The sequence below is a fragment of the Ursus arctos genome, unplaced genomic scaffold (assembly GCF_023065955.2).
Source record: "Ursus arctos isolate Adak ecotype North America unplaced genomic scaffold, UrsArc2.0 scaffold_21, whole genome shotgun sequence".
In the NCBI taxonomy this organism is placed as follows: domain Eukaryota; kingdom Metazoa; phylum Chordata; class Mammalia; order Carnivora; family Ursidae; genus Ursus; species Ursus arctos.
The window spans coordinates 5166149-5184282 of record NW_026622886.1 but is presented as its reverse complement, the minus strand read 5'-3'; the positions used below and the strand labels follow the sequence as shown (position 1 = coordinate 5184282).

Sequence of the window (18134 nt, the reverse complement as noted above, 5' to 3'; positions counted from 1 at the left end):
GAATGGCTTTGGAGGGCAGGAGTCAGTGTTCTCTGAACCCTGCTCCTGGCTGTGTATGGGGGAGGAAGGGTTTAGACTGAGTGTGTATCCCGGCGGGTTGGAGCGCGGGGCCTGGAGGACTGTGTGTGCGTGTGAGTGTGTGGGGGTGGGTGTGCGATCTTCGTGTAGACCTGGTTCTTCGTCGAGATTCTCTCTCTTCCGCGTTAGCAGCACCTTCCTGGTATAAGGAAGAGATCTCTGTCGTACAACCTCCCTGCCTCCCCTGGGGCCTTCCTCCTCTGCCTCCCCCTTGAGCCCAGCCCTGATCTCTCCCAGCAGTTTTTTGTTTTGTTTTTAATGGATTTGTCTATTTGTTTTCTGTTTTCTCTTTACAAGTTCCCTGCTAAATTTTAAGTCCCCCACCCTACCCTATTGTTTTGTTTTCACAGTTTAAAGCTGGAAAAGAATTAAAAGAAAAATACTATCTGTTTTTCTTGCAAGTAAATCCACTTATTATATATTTACATTTATTTATAGTCTGTGGTTTTTTTATTAAAAAAAAATCACCACTTGTTTTTCCTTTTTCTTTTGTAAAAAGAAACCTTTTTGCAGTGTCATTGTTGGACCCGCCGGGCCCTAGGGGGGCTTCAGTGAGTCCAAGGACCCCCAAAGGGTCAATAAGCCCCCTTCCCAGGGGGCCAGGGGGGCCTATGAGTCTGGGGGTCCACCATCGCCCCAGGGTCATCAGGTGGCCCTGAGGTGAGAGGTGAGGAGGGAGAGCTGCTTTATATCCCCCTGGGGGGTGAGCATCTCCTGCTCCCAAGGACAGGAGCTTGGGTGGTAACCCCAAGAAGCTCACCCTGAGGATTCCAGGGTTTCGGGCATCTTGCAAGCCAACGGCAGCCATCCCCTCTCCTTCCCCTCCCTCAAGGCCTAGGAAGTCATCACAGTGGGTTAAGGACCATTAAGGACTGGGAACTTGGGGGCTGGGCAAGCCCCAAGTGCACCCCCCTCCAGGCACCTTTCGGACAGGAGGGAACAAGGACTCTAGGGTCACCTGGAGGCCTACAATTGCCCCATCGATGCCGGGTGGAGCCGGCTCGCAAGCCTTGGAGCTTGCCCAGTGTTCCTGGGGCACCCATCCAGAGGCTCCAGGGACCTGGCAGTGACCGAGGGGCTCACCTGGCCCCGGGGCCCCTGAGTCTCCACCCCCCCACTCGCCCAGGGAGGCAGAGCCCGCTTGGGGTTAAAGAGAACAGAAAAGTAAGTCGCCCGCATTAAAACAAAAAGGAACATAAACCCCTGATAAATGCAGAGAACATTCCCCCTTCCTTTCTGCTCCTCGTTTTTTGCTTTAATGTTATCTTGGTTCCCTTTTATTTTTTCATTTAAATTGGTTTTTATTAAATGTTAAAATAATGGTACATGGGAAATCATGCATTTTCTTTTAGATTTATTTTCTATTTTTAATTGTTTAACCTCTCTCGCTTTTTTTTTTTTTTTTAAAGTTTGTTATTCTTCCCCTCGGTTAATATTTTTTTCACATTTCCTGTCGTTTTGCTTCTTTGTTCCTCTTATATTTTGTTCTTTTTTTTTTTAATTTACTTGTTTTGTTTTTCTCTTTTTTTGTTTTTTTTTTGCTTTTGGAAGGTTTTTCCCCCCAGTGGATGGTTGGGTTCCCGCCCCCCCGCCCTCGTTCCCCCCTCCCCACCTGGGGGGGAACCACGCGAGGGGGGGCCGCGCGCCCATCCTGCGGCGCCGCCAGGCCCCCCGCGGGCTTCATACGGGGGTGGTCCGGCGGTTGGCTGTGTTGGAGTGGAGAGAGTCTTTGTTCTCCTTCTGGATACAGTTGTGGACTTGGAGGAAGCTGTTATCCCTGTCGGAGTTGTAGGTGGCGGTGGGCGTGGTGGCGGCCTTCAGGGGGTCCCTGCTGAGGGTGTACATGGAGATCTCCGTGGACGGCAGGGTGTTGAAGCCCTTGATGCCCACGGGGGAGGCGTCCCTGGAGTGTGAGGGCTCGGTGGAGCGGGAGCTGGAGCGGCTGCGGCGCTGATAGCGGTAGCGGTAGCTGGGAATGCGGGTGATGGCGGAGGCCTGGAGGTAGTCCGTGGCGCGGGCCGTGGCCCGCAGCTGTTTGTGCCGGTCAATAAACATGTGCACGGCCAGCACCCCGACCATCTCGGCGATGATGAAGGACAGGGCCCCAAAGTAGAAGGACCAGCCGTACGAGTAACTATTCTTTTTGGAGTCGCTCTTGGAGGGGTCTCCGGCATTGGCAGATATGTACACTATGATGCCAATGATGTTACTCAGACCTGCGGGGCACAGGGTGGGCGTGGGGCGGGGGGGGGAATCAGAGAGAGGGGTGGTTAGTTCCCAGGGCGGTCTCAGGCCCTGGGCAGGACTAATGGACAGGGACAGCCACCTGGACCTTGCCGGCTCCAGGGATTGCCTGGCCCGTGCCATAGAATAGAGGGCTAGTGGCAAAGCATCGCCTTAATATTGGATCATGCCATTGGAGAGAGTGACAAAGGGGAGGGCTGATGGATACAAAGCTAAGGGAGGAGAGGAGAGGAGAGGAGGGGAGAGGAGAGGAGAGGAGAGGAGAGGAGAGGAGAGGAGAGGAGAGGAGAGGAGAGGAGAGGAGAGGCGTTCTAGCACCACGCACGGGGTAATAGTAAGGGGTATTGTTTACTGAGCATTTGCTACCTGCCTTCACTCTGCAGTGCCTTTCCAGGGGCTTGCGAACGAGGAAGTGGATCGCAGAGAGGGTAAGTAACTTGCTCAAGGCTGCACAGAGGTTTGAAGCTGGTATAGCAGGGGATTGGGACTGGCTCCTGGAGCCAGACTGCCTGGATTCAAAGCCTTTGGCAAGGTGACCTGAGTTAGTTTGCAGATTTGTAAAGTGTGTGTGTGTGGGGGGGTGGAGATGGTAGGACTCACTCTTTTAAATGAATTAGCGCACGTGAAGCTGTTGGGGGCCGGGGTGTGATAAGTAGGGCCATCGGCTTTTTATGGCATCTGAAGCAATGTGACTTGTCCTGTAACAGGGCTGAGGTATGTGGTTTTCGGTGCCTGCCTGCTCCCCCTGGGGTGGGACAGTGAGGGGACAGGGCGGTGAGGATAGGCCCAGTATTCTGAGAGGGACCTGGGATTTGGGTCCTTTTCTGAAAGGTGGGAGGAAGATGGGCCCTTGGGCTGAGATACAGGGTCCAGGGATGTTTCTGGAGGACTGGGGGGGGCGGGGCTTGGATGTTACTGCGGGCTAGAAGCCCCGGCACAACCTGCCTTCCCTATGACCTGACCTGTTGTAAGTCCTGGAGATTTGTCTTCTCCCTCCCTCCTGTCTCCGTTAGGACCTCCCAGCCGCTGGGTACCCAAACCCCGGCCTTCTCCCCCCAGGCGGGCCCGGGCTCTGGCCTGCGCAGGTCAGAGGCCATTACCTGCAGACACGAAGAAGATGCCGGCACTCAAGATGATGTTGTGTCGAGTCTTGTAGAACTCACTGGCTGCGATGCAGAGTCCGCCCATGAAAAGCAGAATCACGCTCAGGATCGGGAAAATGCTCGAGGCCCTCACGGCCCCTGTGGAACACGGGCGGTCAGGGAGAGAGAGAACGGCACAGCCGTGAGCCACGGGGGAGAGAGTGGCCCATGGAGTGGGGGTTTCGTGGACACGGGGCCACGGTCAAGTTTGCTTAGGGAGGGAGGGAGGGAGGAGGAACAAGCCAGTGCCCACCTCCTAGCCCTTCAGGGGGCTCCTGTCTGCCTACAGGACCAAATGCCAGTGCCTCATGAGGCCCACAGGGCCCTGTGTGACTTGGCCTCTGCCCATCTCCAGCCTCATGCCTCTGGTCTCCACTCCTGGTCCCCGTGTCCCCTTTGGTCTAGCCACAGCAAACTTCCCATGTCATGTCATTGCATGCTTCTGACTTTTGACATACTGACCGTTCTTCTAGAAGTGCTTTTCCTGCTCTTTCTGACTCAGCAAACTTCTATTCATCCATAAAAACTCAACTCAAACTCGCCTCCTCTGTCAAGCCTTCCCTGACTTCCTTAAGCAAAGCCATCCCTCCCTTCCTTCCTCTACACTGGGGCACCTGGGGCAGCGTGTTATCATGGTGAAGGAGCCACACAATCTGGATTTGAATCTGGGTTTGGCATGTATTAGCTGTGTACGGTTAGGCGAGTTGTCTCTCTGTGCCTCAGTTTCCTCATGTAAAATGGGGATGGTCCTAGTGCCTGCCTCCTCAGATTGCCGTGAAGATTAAATGAGCTGATTCTGATAATGCACTTGGATAAGTCTCTGAGGACACGTAGAAAAGTCTGGATAAAGGAGAGTTAGTATAGGAAAAGCTTGTTTCTATATATGCTTCCCCAAGCCATGGGGTCCCACGAAGGCAAGAACTGTGGCTTCTTCTTTTTTTTTTTTTTTCTCTCTTTTTAATCTCACTGTCCCCACCTCCTGGGTGGGTGCTGGAGACACCATAGGTCCCCAGTGGTAGGCTCATTTGAGTGAATAAACGTGGTGAGGTGGTCCAGACAGAGGAAGGAGCAGACATGTTGCCAAGAAAAGAACAAGTGAAAAACAAAAACAAAAAACGCCTTCAGGATAAGGTGAAAAGGAAGGACCAACGAACAGGCACAAGAAAAGAACGCCCTCAGGAACAGTTTACTTCTGCCTGTGGGAGGACAGGAGGGCAGAGGGATGCAGATGGCCGAGGGCAGGGGCAGGAGCAGGGGCAGGCCAGGCTGGTAGTGGGCCTCTGTGGGGGGCAGTGTCGGGATGGGGATCCAGAGGTGCCGGATCCTCCACGAAGTGTCTCTGGAGAGTACCATAGTCTTTCTCTCCGGATTCAAATGAGGCCGTGATGACCTCGGGTACGTGGCTTCTGAGGAAGTCTAGGGCCCTTGGCTCAGCTCGGGGTGGGGGGGGGGGGGGAGCTGGTTGGCTGGAGATGTGCGTTTAGGGGAGGAAGTTGCCGGGAGTAGAGTCTTCCCTTGCTCCCTATCCCTTTTGGTGGGAGTGTGGCTACAGAAATCTGTGGAGAAGAGAGTTTTGCTATATAGAACTTGAAGAATTTTTCCAAGAGGATTTTAGGCAGTTTGCTGTGATATGTGGTATAAAACTCCTCCTCTCTCTTCCCCCGGATCTTCAGGAAGTCTACACTGCTTACTGATGCTATTGGGTGAGTGGGTTATTTTAGGGGGACTCGAAGAAGGGTGAACCTGAACTAGGGGCCAGAGGATGAGGCACGTAGGGAGAGTACCTGGGTTACTGGGCAACCAGGCTCCCCTCTCTGGCAGGCAGGGATGGGCTGCCTCCCCCCAGGGCTGAGTGGACATTCTCCCCCTGCAAGCCTTTTTAAGCTAACTGTTGTGCCCCAGCCCTATCCCCCAGCCCCTGCACCCCTACACACGCATACATGATGCTTGGACACGCACGCTCAGCGCTGCCTGAATCCTCATCTTCGTAAGCACACGGGGAGAGGGGAGCTTGTTGAAGACTCAGGAGAGAAGAGAGAATCTTTGATAAGCACCTACTCTGTGTCGAGTCTTGAATGAGTACCTAACATACATTCTCTAATTTAATCCTCATAACAGCCCGGTGGGCTGTGTTTTTTAGCCCCAGTTTGTAGACAAGAAAACTGAAGTTCAGAGAGGCAAAGTAACTTGCCCAAGGCAGCCCAGCTCCTGAGTCAAAATTCAAGTTCAGATCAGCCCCACTTTTGAACCACTCTGTACTCTCCCTATGGGGCTTCCAAGGAGCCTGGGAAGGGTGCTGCAGGGTCCAGAGACCTGGGTTTGGGTCCCAGCTGTGCCACTCACTTGCCGTGTGGCTGAGACAGATAGCTTGCCCTCTCTGGTTTTCCCACGTATGAAAGTGGGTGTGGACCGTTAGATGATTTCTCATGCTTCTGCCCTCTCCGTGTGGATGTGATTTCTGACCGGCTGGGAATGGAGGGTGACAGCAAGAAGGAAGAAAGACAGGCTGGTGTGCCTTCCGAGGGGCAGCAGCCGTGGTTCAGATGAGCAGAGCGGAGGAGGAAGCTCTCCAGTCTTTTCTCTCCGAGAAAGCAGGCGCTTCCTGCCCACCGTATGCCTGCATTTGGCAAACCCAGCCTGTACCCTCAGAGCAAATGCCTCCCAGGCAGCCAGGGCTTGATGGTGTCAGCTCAGCCTGCTGGCAGAGCCCGGATATCCCGACTTAGCCTTCCAGACAGCAGAGAGAGGGAGCGCCAGCCGGGGAGGGAGCTGGGATGCTGTGTGTGCAGGCGTGTGTGCGTGTGTGTGCACGCGTGCAAAGACAAGAGGGAAGGAGGCTGGGGAGAGAGGTCTGCTGTGTTGCAGCCAGCAGAGAGTAATGGGACCACTTCAGGAGGTCCCGAGCAGCTTATGATGTGCTCTAGAGCAGGGTAACCAGTGGGCAGTACCCACAGTAGCCTCCCCAGCCCAGCAGAGTCAACCCAAACACCAGCCTCTCCCCTGGAAGAGGTTTGCCCGGAACGAAGGTGACAGGGGACAACTGGTAAACAGCACCATGCCTAGGAAGGCTGAAGTTTGCAGGACCCAGATTCAGGCTGGGCAGGAAGTGACTTCGGAGCAAGCAGGGACTTTTGTATTGGAGAAGTTTCTCCAAGGAGGTCTTTCTGGCTGGGCGGTGTCATGGGCAGAGTGGGGATTTGGGAGTTAGTCACACCTGATTTCCTATCCTGGCTTTGTCACTCCTTCACAGCGTGACCGTGGGCAAGGGTCTTTACCTCTCTGGGTGTTTCTGCGTCTTGTAGAATGGGAAAAGGGACCTACCATCCAGTTCACAGGAATGTAAGGCCTCGCTGCTCGAGGGGCAGTCGGAGGGCCAGCATGGGAAGCATCATGCAAGCTTGTTAGAACTGCAGATTCTCAGGCCTTACTCTGCGACTCCTGAATTAGAGTCTACATTTTAAAGAAAGCATGTAGCCCGAGTCGTACGAACACGGAAGTCTGAGAAGTGCTGTTGTCAAGATTAAATTGGACCCTCTCTGTGCTGGCTCTACCCTGGAAAGTGTGTAGTGAAAGATGCGATGTTTATTATCCCCTCTTCATCCAGACACGACTTCCCCATGGATTGTCTTGATTCCCCCTGAAGCTGGTGTGGTTTCAGTGCTAAAATCTACCACGAGGAGCAGAAGGTATCTGATTTATTCAATGAATAAATATTTATTGATCTCCTACGAGTCAGCATATGGGACTACGCAGTACGTACCAACATTTATGGAGCTCTTCCTGTGCACTGGGCCCCAGCCTGGCATGTGGATAAACCCACTGAAATCTCAGACCAACCCCATGAAGCCATGGCCTTGGCTTCGTGGAGATTACAAATACATCTAGGGGCGCCTGGGTGGCACAGCGGTTAAGCGTCTGCCTTCGGCTCAGGGCGTGATCCCGGCGTTCTGGGATCGAGCGCCACATCAGGCTCCTCCGCTATGAGCCTGCTTCTTCCTCTCCCACTCCCCCTGCTTGTGTTCCCTCTCTCGCTGACTGTCTCTATCTCTGTCGAATAAATAAATAAATAAAATATTAAAAAAAAAAAAACCAAATACATCTAAAGCAGGTATTGGCAAACTTTTTCGGTAAAGGGATGGATAGTGAATATTTCTGGCTTTGCTGGCCCTATGTTCTCTATTACTACTACCCAACTTAGCTGTTGTAGCATGAAAACAGCCTTAGGCACTATGTAAACAAATGAGTGTGGGCCTTTTCCAATAAAACTTTGTTTGCAAGAACAGTGGGTGGGCCAGATTCAGCCTACTAGCTGCAGTTTGGCCATTCCTGGCTGAGAATGTAATATGCTGTACCGGGGAAAGGCCGCGTGGTCCAGCGTGGGGAGATGCTTTGCTTTTGACCAGCTGTGGGTCCAGTGAATACATATAGACCGAGCGTCTGCCGCAGTGCCAGGTTCCAGGCTGGGCGTGGGAGACCTAGGGCTTCAAAAACAGGCCTGGTCCATGTCTTTATGGGGCTTAATGGGGTTCCACGTCTTTATGGGGCTTCATGGGGTTCCCATGAAGGAGATGTATGTCACCAGATAGCAACACAGATAAACATATAATTATCAACCAGGATAAAGTGCTATGAGAGAAAGGTATCTGTATGGCGCCACGAAGGCTAATGTCACATGTAGATGGCAAATGTTCACTGAGTATTTAGTGTGTGCATGGACTGTTCTAAGCCCTGTACGCATGTTAACTCATCGGTTCTCATTACAACTCTGCGAAGTAAATATTGGAACTCCTGCCTCATACAGCAGCTAAAACTAAGGCACAGAGAGGTTAAGCCATTTCTCTGAGTCCACCCAGCAAGGAAGTGGAGAAGCTGGATTGTGAACCCAGATGGTCTGCCTGTAGGGTCTGGGTGTCTGATCACTGCCCTCCCTTGCTCTCAGGCCTGTGCCTCCCGCCCCTCAGAGCATCCTCTGAGCTCATGTGGGGATCAAGGAGGGCTTCCAGGAGGGAGCGATGTTGGAGCTGGCATCCGATGGATAAGGAGAAGCCAACAGGGCAGAACAGAGGCAGGGTGAGGAGTGTTCCAGGGAGAGGAAGCAGCATGAGCAGGGCTGGAGGAAGAATCCTTGCTCTGGGAACTGGAAGACCCTGGATCACAAAGAGCCCCTGGAGGGCTTGGGGAGCTCTAAAAGAAATGAGGTGGGCCAAGGCCAGGCCAGGGTGGGGGGCTCACGGGTGGACGTGCTTGCTTGGTGTACCGAGGTGTGGTCTGGGCTGAAGCTGTAAATGGGGGGTTGTAGACACAGAGGTGAGCACAGGAGAGCCTGTCCATGGAAGAGCGAGAGGGCTAGCTTTGGGGCTTGGGGAGCCCCACGGCTCAGTGGGAGCTCAGGAGGAGCTTGTGCAAATCATGTGGGGTGCCTGGCTTCCACTTCCTTATCTAGATTCGATGATCTCTAGGGTGCTGTCTGTCTCTGACGGTGCTGTGCACCCCAGAACCTCCCATAGGGACCACTCAGCCAGGCCAGGGTACCGTCCTATCTATTTCCTGTGTCACTTGTGGCCTTTGATCACAATGGTTGTCATTACCAGGTGTATGGAGGGCAGCTCCCTAATTTCTGGGTGCGGTGCTCAATTCTTAATGTTTGCTATCCCACTTGGGATTTGGTCCATTCTCACAGGACAGGATCACCCAGGAGTGGCTCAGGAGGAGCTTCTAAACTCTTGGGCATATCTCCCTTGCTCCCCTCCACGCTGGGCTGGATGGGGTGGCCAGGACCACAGATGTATGTGTGAGCATGCGTGTATGAATGTGAGAGAGAGGGTCTGGAGAGGGGGAGAGAGAGCAGAGGGAGGAGAAGGAGGGAGGAGGTGTTCCTGGAGGAGAACATCCTCGGGGAAGGAAGAAGAGGAAGGGCAAGACGCCGTAGGAGGGGAGAGAGAGGAGTTGAGAGTGGTGGTTAAGAGTCTGGGCTCCACACATGGCCTCCTTGGGGCCCCATCCCAGCCCCTCTCCCCCCACTGGCAGTGTGTCCTCTGTGCCTCCCCTTTCTCATCTGTGGCATGCGGACACCAACAGGACCTACCTCCCAGGGCATTCTGAAGGGGAACGCAGATAACGTCTAAAGTAGTCCAATGTGCTGTATCGAATGACAAAAGAATTCTGGAAGCTCTGTGAGCTTCCTTGGGGAGTGCCATCTGCGCAGGCGCTGGAGGCTGTCCCAGTCCCTGTTGTCTTAGGGCCGCCGATCAGCGGCACCAACTCAGGAGAGAGGCGGCCTGTGTGCCTCTCCTGGCCACCCTGCCTGCCTTCCTGAGCTTCGGTGGTCCCCCTGCCGCAGGGAGATCGTGAGCACACCCAGCTCCTAGTCTGCGATGAGGAGTAGTGAGTCAACCCATTTTGAGCAATTACGACAGCACCAGGCGTGCGACGAGCACCAGGAAATGGGAGTTCTCATCGAGGCACAAGGGACCGGGGCAGTTTCTCACGGACCCGGGGTTACCGGAGCTAGTGTTTGTCACAGTGCAGGTTGTGAGTCAGGACGAGGTGGTGAAGTTGGCCTGCCAGGTGCAACCAGCGCTTAGAGAAATGAACCAGGACCGAATTGAAAGTGTCACCGTGTGTGGCGTGCAGGAGGTCGGCCCTGCTTGGAGAAACGTTTGCTCTTGTTGCTTGGATGTGAGTGAGTATGGGTGACAGCTTCGGATGTTTCCAAACCACACTGTGACCACTGGGAAATACCGACTCCCGTCTCCTGGACACACACACACACACAAGCAGACACGAGCAAACAGGCACGTACACGTTCAGACAGACACTCAGATGCATGGACACACAGGCATCAAAAGACACAGACCACAGCACAGATTCATCCCCTTGTGCACAAAGACAGACACATGGACGCACACTGACGAAGTCACACCCAGGTCACCACTGCCTCTGTCTTCACCTGTGCTCAAGTTTTGGGAAGGAGGGGTGAGGACGGGGGAGCGCCAGAACAGACCCATGGTAACCCCCCAGAGCTTGCTGCGAGAAATAGTTCCGGCCATCATTTGTTCCTGGGCAAACTAGTGATGGGGGGGTGAGGGCCACACTAGCCACACCTTCGTGGGGCCCAGATGTCAGGAGGCCCAGGTTGGTGGCCAGGGCCTGTCACTAGAAAGCCCCTGGACTCTGTGGTTCAGGAGAAGCCATGGAATTCCTCAAATACCTATGGGGCTTTGGGGGAGGGTAAGAGCATTCATTCATTCATTCATTCATTTGTTCTATCAGATATTGATTGGGTGCCTTCCTTCTGCCGGGCCCCCTCAACAGGCACTGGACAATGCCCGAAGCTTGGCCTTATGGCTTGAGGGCAAGTGAGCCCTGCTTTCTTTGCCACCCCAGGAGACAAGCTCTGCATTCCTGTGCAGCCATGCCCTTCTGGCATTCCCTCTCCTCCTGTCTGTTCTAATCCTCAGTCCAGCTGGTGGAATGAGGATGGTAGGGGTGACCCAGGCCACCTACTTGCCACCCTCCTCAGCCTCCTTCCCTGGGCCCTTCTCATCTTCCTGGCCTCTAAGCCTTGGCATCTGGGGCTCAGACCCTGTCCCTCTTCTCTGTACCACTGCCTCGGTCCATTTAGCAAGTCTCGTGGCTTTAGATATCATCCGCCTGCTGACAACTGGCATACTCCTGTCTTGGGCCAGGACCTGTCCCGGGAGTCCCAGACTCCAGGGCATCTCCCCAGGGCATCCCATAGGCCTCTCTGACTTAAGGTGGCTGACGCTGAGCTTCCCATTCTCCCCATTCCCAGCCTTGGACTCATATCCTGACTCCTTCCTTCCCTGGGAAACCCACATGCAGCCTTTCCAGAAATCCTATCTGCAGATCCTTGGGAATATTTTCCAGCTCTGACCCCTTCCCACCTCCTTCACTGCTTCTGTCTTGGTTCAGGACACCTTCTCTTGTCTGGATTGTTTCCAGCAGGCTCCTAAATGTTCTGCCTGCTTCTGCCCTTGCCCTATTTCAGTCTCTTTGAACGTAGCAACCAGAGTCCTGTAGAATGTATGAGGGATGGTGTCACTCCTCTGCTCAGACCCTCCGATGGCTTCCTGCAATACCCAAGCCCTTTCTATGACCTGCAGGGGCCCTGGGGCCTCTCTGCATTGGCTTTTCCTTGGCTGCTCCTTGCTCATTCTACTGTTATCTTTCTGGCGTCAGACCTGTTCCTCAAACATTCCGGGCATGCTCCCGTCTCAGGGCCTTTGCACTTGCTGTTCCTTCTGCCTGGAACATTCTCCCCTCGGCTTTCCACATGGCTCCCTCTCACCTCTTTCAGATCTTTATTCAAACTTCACAAGGAGGATTTTAATGACACCCTACCCTCCCGGAATTTCCTATTTCCCTTTCCTGCTGGATTTTTCTCCATATCACTCCTCATAGTTTAACAGACTATATAATTAACTTGTTCAAAGGCCACAGCCTCTCATCAGGATGTCCAGAATGTCCGCAGCAGTCCCCCACTGGCCTCCCTGCCTCCCCAGCCAGCAGCCAGAATTGACCTTCTAAATCAGTGTCCCCTGCTCATGGTTCCCATCATACTTAGAATGGGATCCGATTTCTTCCCGACATGATTGGGTTCCTCTGCTACCTCTCCTACCTCATGCTGTGGGATGCCCTCCATTCCTGCGCTGTGCTCAGCCAGTCCGACCTCCCCCGACCCCCAAACACCCCTCCTCCGCCCTGCCTTCATAAGGCCTTTGCTCTTGCCAGTCCCTCCTCAGGGATATGCGTCCTCCAAATCCTCTTAGCTCCTTTTCTTCATTTAGAGAAGCTAAGTGACACCCCTGCCCTCCGCCCGCCCCCTCACAGCTCGGAAACTATCGCGGGTTATTTCTGCTCCTGCTCACCGCTTGCTTCCTCCACTGGAATATCAAGTTCACAGAGGCGCCAGCTTTGTTTTGTTCACCCTTGGATCCCCTGTACCGACAACAGTGCCTTGCACGGAGTGAGCGCTTAGTGAATGGCTCATGAGTACATGAGGGAACGCTTCCAGAGGCCAAGTCTCATTCCTTCTGGAATCATCTCTGGTTTGTTTGGGGCCAGGCTCCCTCAGCACCACACACTTCATTCTAACTCTGCCTGCATCGTGCTATACATGCTCCCTTCCTGGGCCCGTTTCTAGACGGTGAGCCCCTCTCCTGGCCTCCCATGTAGTAGGCTCCCAGTGAGGATGGGTATAACAGACCCCAACTGGGAGCTGGCTCAGGCTCCGCCCACCCGGCTGCAGCCCCGCCCACTTCCAGGCAGAGTCCCGCCCACCTCCTGTGGGGCAAGTGCTCCCACCTCTGGGAGATGCTCCATCCACCTCCTGGGGGCCTTAGCTCCACCCGCTTCAGTGGGGCTGAGGATCCTTCTAGAAGAAGGATCCCTGCCTTCTAGCTTCTCTAGCCAATCAGGTAAGAGCTTAATAAAAATGAGAGAACCTAATTAGGATTCGAATCTATTAGAGAATGATAGGAACTCACATCATCCAACTTTCAAAAAATTACTTTTGTTGCTTAGCCCAAGATTAGCATGTTTTAGATCGGGGTCAGCAAACCATGCCAAATGCAGCCTGCTGCCTGTTTTTGTAAATAAAGTTAAGTGTCTTTAGAGCATCTGTCTGTACTCCAAGGACAGCCTTGAGTAGTTGGGACAGGGGCTGTACGGCCCACAAAGCCTAATATGTTCACTGTCCCGCCCTTTATAGAAAAAGTTTGCCAACTCTTGTTGCAAATACTCAAAAAATACTGTTGGATTAAGTAGGCTTAAATCAGAACCTTGGAATCCTGCCCTGTTAACACCACTGGTTCGAGTCTTTTGTCCTGGGACACCAAAATGAACCAAACACTCTAAGCTCTTCTCTCTTTAATATTAAGGAAATGGAAGTATATAGAGTAGGTAGAAATAGCCACTGAAGAATCCTATATCTGTCCTTTATTCACAGACAACATTTATGGAGCACCTGCTCTATTCCAGAAGCTGTTCAAGGCACAGCCCCAAAGGAGACAAAGTTCCTATGCCCAGCCCTTGGTGTCTAGCTGATTAAGTATTACATCCTCCATGTGCTCAACCCGTGGGGCTCCTGGCGTGAGGCTCAGCGTTGGTCCCCCGCTTCTACGTCCTCCTGCAGGCCGCATCTGTGCCCTGCCCCTTATCCCAAGGCCAGCTATTTCTCTGCTTGGGGCCACAGAGGGCATGCCATTCTTTCCCCTCGATTTCCCCAGCACTGAGCATAGGCTCACAGAGTCAGTCTCAGCCTGCCTTTATGCCACCCCCCCCCACCCCGGCTCCTTCAAGAGCCCCGACATGGTAAGGGGGAAGGACAATTAAATGGTCTTTTAGGAATTCCGTTTAAGAGCACTGTCTTTCGGGAATTCATAAAAGGAAATGATGAGCCTTGTAAGATATTTTTCTCCCTTTAAAAAGAACTCTATAAATTACATCGTGTTCTCTTCCTTTCTCCTCCTTGCTGCCTGGGTGACTTCATGTTCCGTGCGCTTTTCAATGAAACCAGGTTGATTCCAGGCTGACCCGGGAGTTGGCTTTGATGTGAGGAGTAGTTATTGAAAGAGACAGGGTGATCCATGTAATGAAATGCCTCCTACACTTTCCATAAAAGTGATTGGAGAGTGATGCTAGCCATTCGCTGTGGGGGATGGGAGGGAGGCTTTAGCGGCCTCTGAGCAGCGGGGAGGGGCACTGGGGGCGGAAGGTGGACATGCTCTTGGGAAGAGAGCAAACCTCTTCTGAAAGAGCCTTCTGAGAGCCCGGAGCAGAGCTTTCAACCACTTCTGCTCAAGGTGGCTTTGCTGTCCCCGGCGTCAAGGACCCTCAGCCCCACTCCTGGAAATCCCTTTCTCAGGGAGCATTTTACCTTGTTAGTTTTTGCTGATTCTTGAGAAATTTTCTTTGGGACTCAAAATGCTTTCTCTGATAATATGCCTCAGGTGGATTGAAGGTCATAGCTATTACTTCAGGATTTAACCTTGACTTGATTGTGGAGGAAGAAAAATAAATCTCACGTATTGTCTCAGGAGACGTTCCAATCTGATGCTGCCTGATGAGTTTCTTTCATTCAGTTATTCAAGAAATATTTACTGAGCGCTTATTATGTGCAGGGCACTGGGCTGGGAATAGGAACTAGTGGACAAGATAAGGGAGGGTCCCTGGCCTCACAGAATCGTCAGGACCACCAGGGAGATGTTTACACAAATACACAAGCACCCCACCAGTGCTGTGCTCTGGGAACCCGTTCAGGGGCACGGAGGACTTCCTGTAGGAGGTGATGTTTCAGCCTTCGACCTGGAGGTTGAGTAGTGGTTTATCAGACACAGGGGGACGGAAGAGTGTTGTAGGCAGAGGGAACAGCATGCATGAAGGTTTGGCCTCTGGACAGGAGGAAAGGAGGGAGGCTCAGCCTTTTCCTTTTTCCTGCCCTCTGCTGAGTCAGGGATCTCTAGATCGTCCTGGCCTTTGGTGCTCCGGAGGTTGGAGGGACAGGACCCACCCCCCAGAAGGGAAAAAAAATTGCATGGACTCACGGAGGAAATATTCTGCTGTGTCAGCTTCGTAATCTGCATCCTCTGGGAAATGATCGATTTGCTTGCAGAGACCTTTGAAGTTCCCTGGAAAACAAGAGCAGAAAGGACACTTGAAACCTCAGAGTTTCCAGGGGCTCAGCACCCACTGGCCTCTTGCTGACTTCTCGCTCTTCTGAAGCTGGCTCAGCCCTCTCCCTGGCCCCTGAAGGAAGGTATCACTTTGTCTGTTTGGACATCTGCCTGGTGAATCAAAACACACCCCCCCGCGGTGCCGCGGAGAGGATCTAAGGCCTAAGACTTCAAAACCCAGCCTTCCATCCCTGCACGGAGGCTTCTGAAGATTAGCTGAAGCTTGGCGGGCGGCAGGGGTTTGGCTCGAGGCTGGGACTGCCGCCGAGGAGGCTGATGAACGGGTCAGTCCACCCGCCTCTGTGCCCCAGCTCGGCTGGGAGTCACCTCGCATTTTGCATGCCAGAGAGCAGCAGATCGCTCTGCAAAGAAGGGAGACCCCACATGGATGCTGACAAACGTTCCACGGCCCTTAAATGAGCTGGCAAAAGTGGCTCCCCATCTGCGGTGCCTGGAATGCACGGTGCCCAGCCCCCATCTGTGCTGAAAGGCTCTGGGGGTGGGGGCAGGGAAGAGGTTGAGCCCCCCCCCCCACCCCCGAGGCTGGCCCTCTGCCAGGCTCATGAACTACGGCTCAATTTGGCTCTACCACAGGCCTGTGAGAGGGGTATTATCTCCTCCATTATACAGATAAAGAAACTGAGGCTCAGGGAGGCTACTTGATCTGATTAAGTACTCGTGGCCAGGAAATGGTGGAAGCAGGGCTCAAATGAAGGCCTGTTGACTCTAAATCTTTCCGGGGGTGATGGCTGGAAAGATGAACACTGGCTCAGGTGAAAACCCAGCGTCAAGCCACCCCCCCAACTGCCTCCCCCCCCCCACCCGCGCCAGCGACCACTAAGTGAATGAGCCAACTATTGAATGCGATCTTCCTTAAGGACCGATGCCTGGAATAGAGCTTACGAGCGGGTCCGCTTGGTGACAGCAGAAACTTCCATCTGTTTCACACACCGTTGTACCCCCGGGCACTAGCCCAGCTATTGCCCACGTTGGCGAACTTTCTTTGAATGCACAAATAACCGACCCCTTGCTGGGAGACGTGGCAGCTCCCGTAGCTGGGCTGCCTGGGTCCAGCTTGGCCTCACGGAGATGCCTGTTCCCTCATCTGAAAAGTGGAGATCAGAGTTCTCCCTTCGTGCATCGTCGTGGGGATTAAATGAGCTGACACATATAAAGTGCTCAGAGCAGTGGCTGGCACTTCGGGAAAAGTGCTTGGGGGCATCATTGTGAGGGAGAATTGGATGCTGACTATATTCAGCCACTGACATTTGGGATTTTTCTGTGACAGTAGCTAATATAACCTAATTAATACAGTCCTCAGTATGTGTTAGCAATTTATTTTCCTATAGAGTGATGAGCCTTCAGATCCCGTAAAGTAGGTTTTCTTGTGTCCTATAGATCTTATTTAGGAATTTTAAGGCGTTTTTACATAGACCCGTATATATCATACACACCTGCTTATATAGGATACAGGTGTGCTTACATAAAGATAGGTGTTTTAGGCATTTCTAGCTATTATATGTTACAGAGAAGGTGGTTGACCCCCCCCCCCCTTTGCTGTCTCTGCATCAAATTCACCCCCTTTCCTGACTTCGGCAAGAAAAGCCATTCTCCAGAGCTTATGGGGACTTCTGGTAACATCACTGAAGCTTTGGGATCTCAGGAGCACAACAGGTCACTGGAAATGCTCCCCTGGGGCTTGCTTCCTGTCTAAGTGTTCTGGGCTCTTCCTCTTCTTGCTCACCCACTCTGCTTCTCCACCCTGCCCTCAAGAATTCACAGGAGGTCTCCACTCCCTCTAGGACTTCTCCCCTCGTCTGACCACACACTCTTCTCTCCTGAGAAGTCCTCATATCCCCTAAGAGGATAAAATATCCTCCCTATTGTTCAAATCACAAATCCGTGTATTTGCAACGCACTTTGCAAAGCACTTTCATTTTCTCTCAATGCAATCTGACAAATATGTCGTCAGTGCCAACCTGGTGCCAGGCACCTTTATAAGGGATCGGTGGAGGAGGTGAGGTGTAGAGCGCAGTCCCGACATGGCCCGAGACTCCTCAGAAATCAGGGACAGTGCTCAACCCCAGACCCGGGGCTCGTGAGTGCTACCTCCACGTCTCTCTTCTAAGGGCCCTGAGCTTCGTGCTCGTGGCCCACACCCATACCTGCTCCACTTACAGCCTGGCTGCTCCTCTGCACGAGCTGGGCCCAGTCATTCGTAGACTGTAGGCTCCCAGTGCAGTGCCCGCGCAGAGGATGGGCTCAAGAGATGTTGTGGAGATGCTGTGTGAGGTCGCCAGCAGCCCGGACTCTCCCGTGAGGGCCAGACCTGGTATCCACCTGCCTATCCGATGTGTCCTGGGAGATGTTTACATTCTGTACATTCAGCAGGTCCAAACCTGAACTCGGGATCTTTCTCCCCCAAGACTGGTCTTCTAGAGGCCACAGTCAGCTCAGGGAATGCTCTCCGTCGCTGCTTGTGCAAGCCTGAGCCCACCTGCCACTGCCGACTTCTCTCCCTCCTCACTGCAGGCTCCATCCCTCAGAATGGCCTATCTGCATTGGCTCTTAGTATCTCTCAGAATTGTCAGTTTCTCTCTGTTGGCAGCAACACCCACGGCCAGGCCACCATCCTGGCTTCCCTGCATGACTGCCGTGGCCTCCCCACTGGTCATTTTGTACCCACTCTAATCCTTCCCTAAGGAGTAATCATAATGACCCTTTGAAAATGCAAATCTGATCAAGCCACTTCTAGCTTGAAATGCCCCACAGCTTCCCAGTGCTCTAGGGAAAGCTCAGCATCTTGAAGAGGCCTGACCCTGACCCCTGCCTGGCCTTATTTCCTGTCCACCTCCCTCTCTGTGTACATGCCATCTCAGCCATCCTTCATGCATGCTCCCTCCTACCACAGGACCTTTGCATGTGCTGGTCTGGCTACCTGAGCCCCCCACCACATCCTTTGTTGTCTCCTTTC

The 18134-nt window shown here is 53.2% G+C and overlaps 1 protein-coding gene across 1 annotated transcript; it reads right to left on the bottom strand.

Annotated features, from left to right (window-relative positions):
* Positions 1 to 1721: 1721 nt before the first annotated feature.
* Positions 1722 to 5447, bottom strand: CACNG2 (calcium voltage-gated channel auxiliary subunit gamma 2). Its single transcript, XM_057316141.1, has 4 exons — positions 5424 to 5447; positions 3718 to 3865; positions 3423 to 3563; positions 1722 to 2294 (listed from the first exon to the last, which is right to left on the bottom strand). The coding sequence occupies exons 1-4, from the start codon at positions 5445 to 5447 to the stop codon at positions 1759 to 1761; spliced, it is 849 nt and encodes a 282-aa protein (XP_057172124.1). The 3' UTR covers positions 1722 to 1758.
* Between the last annotated feature and the right edge of the window lie 12687 nt (positions 5448 to 18134).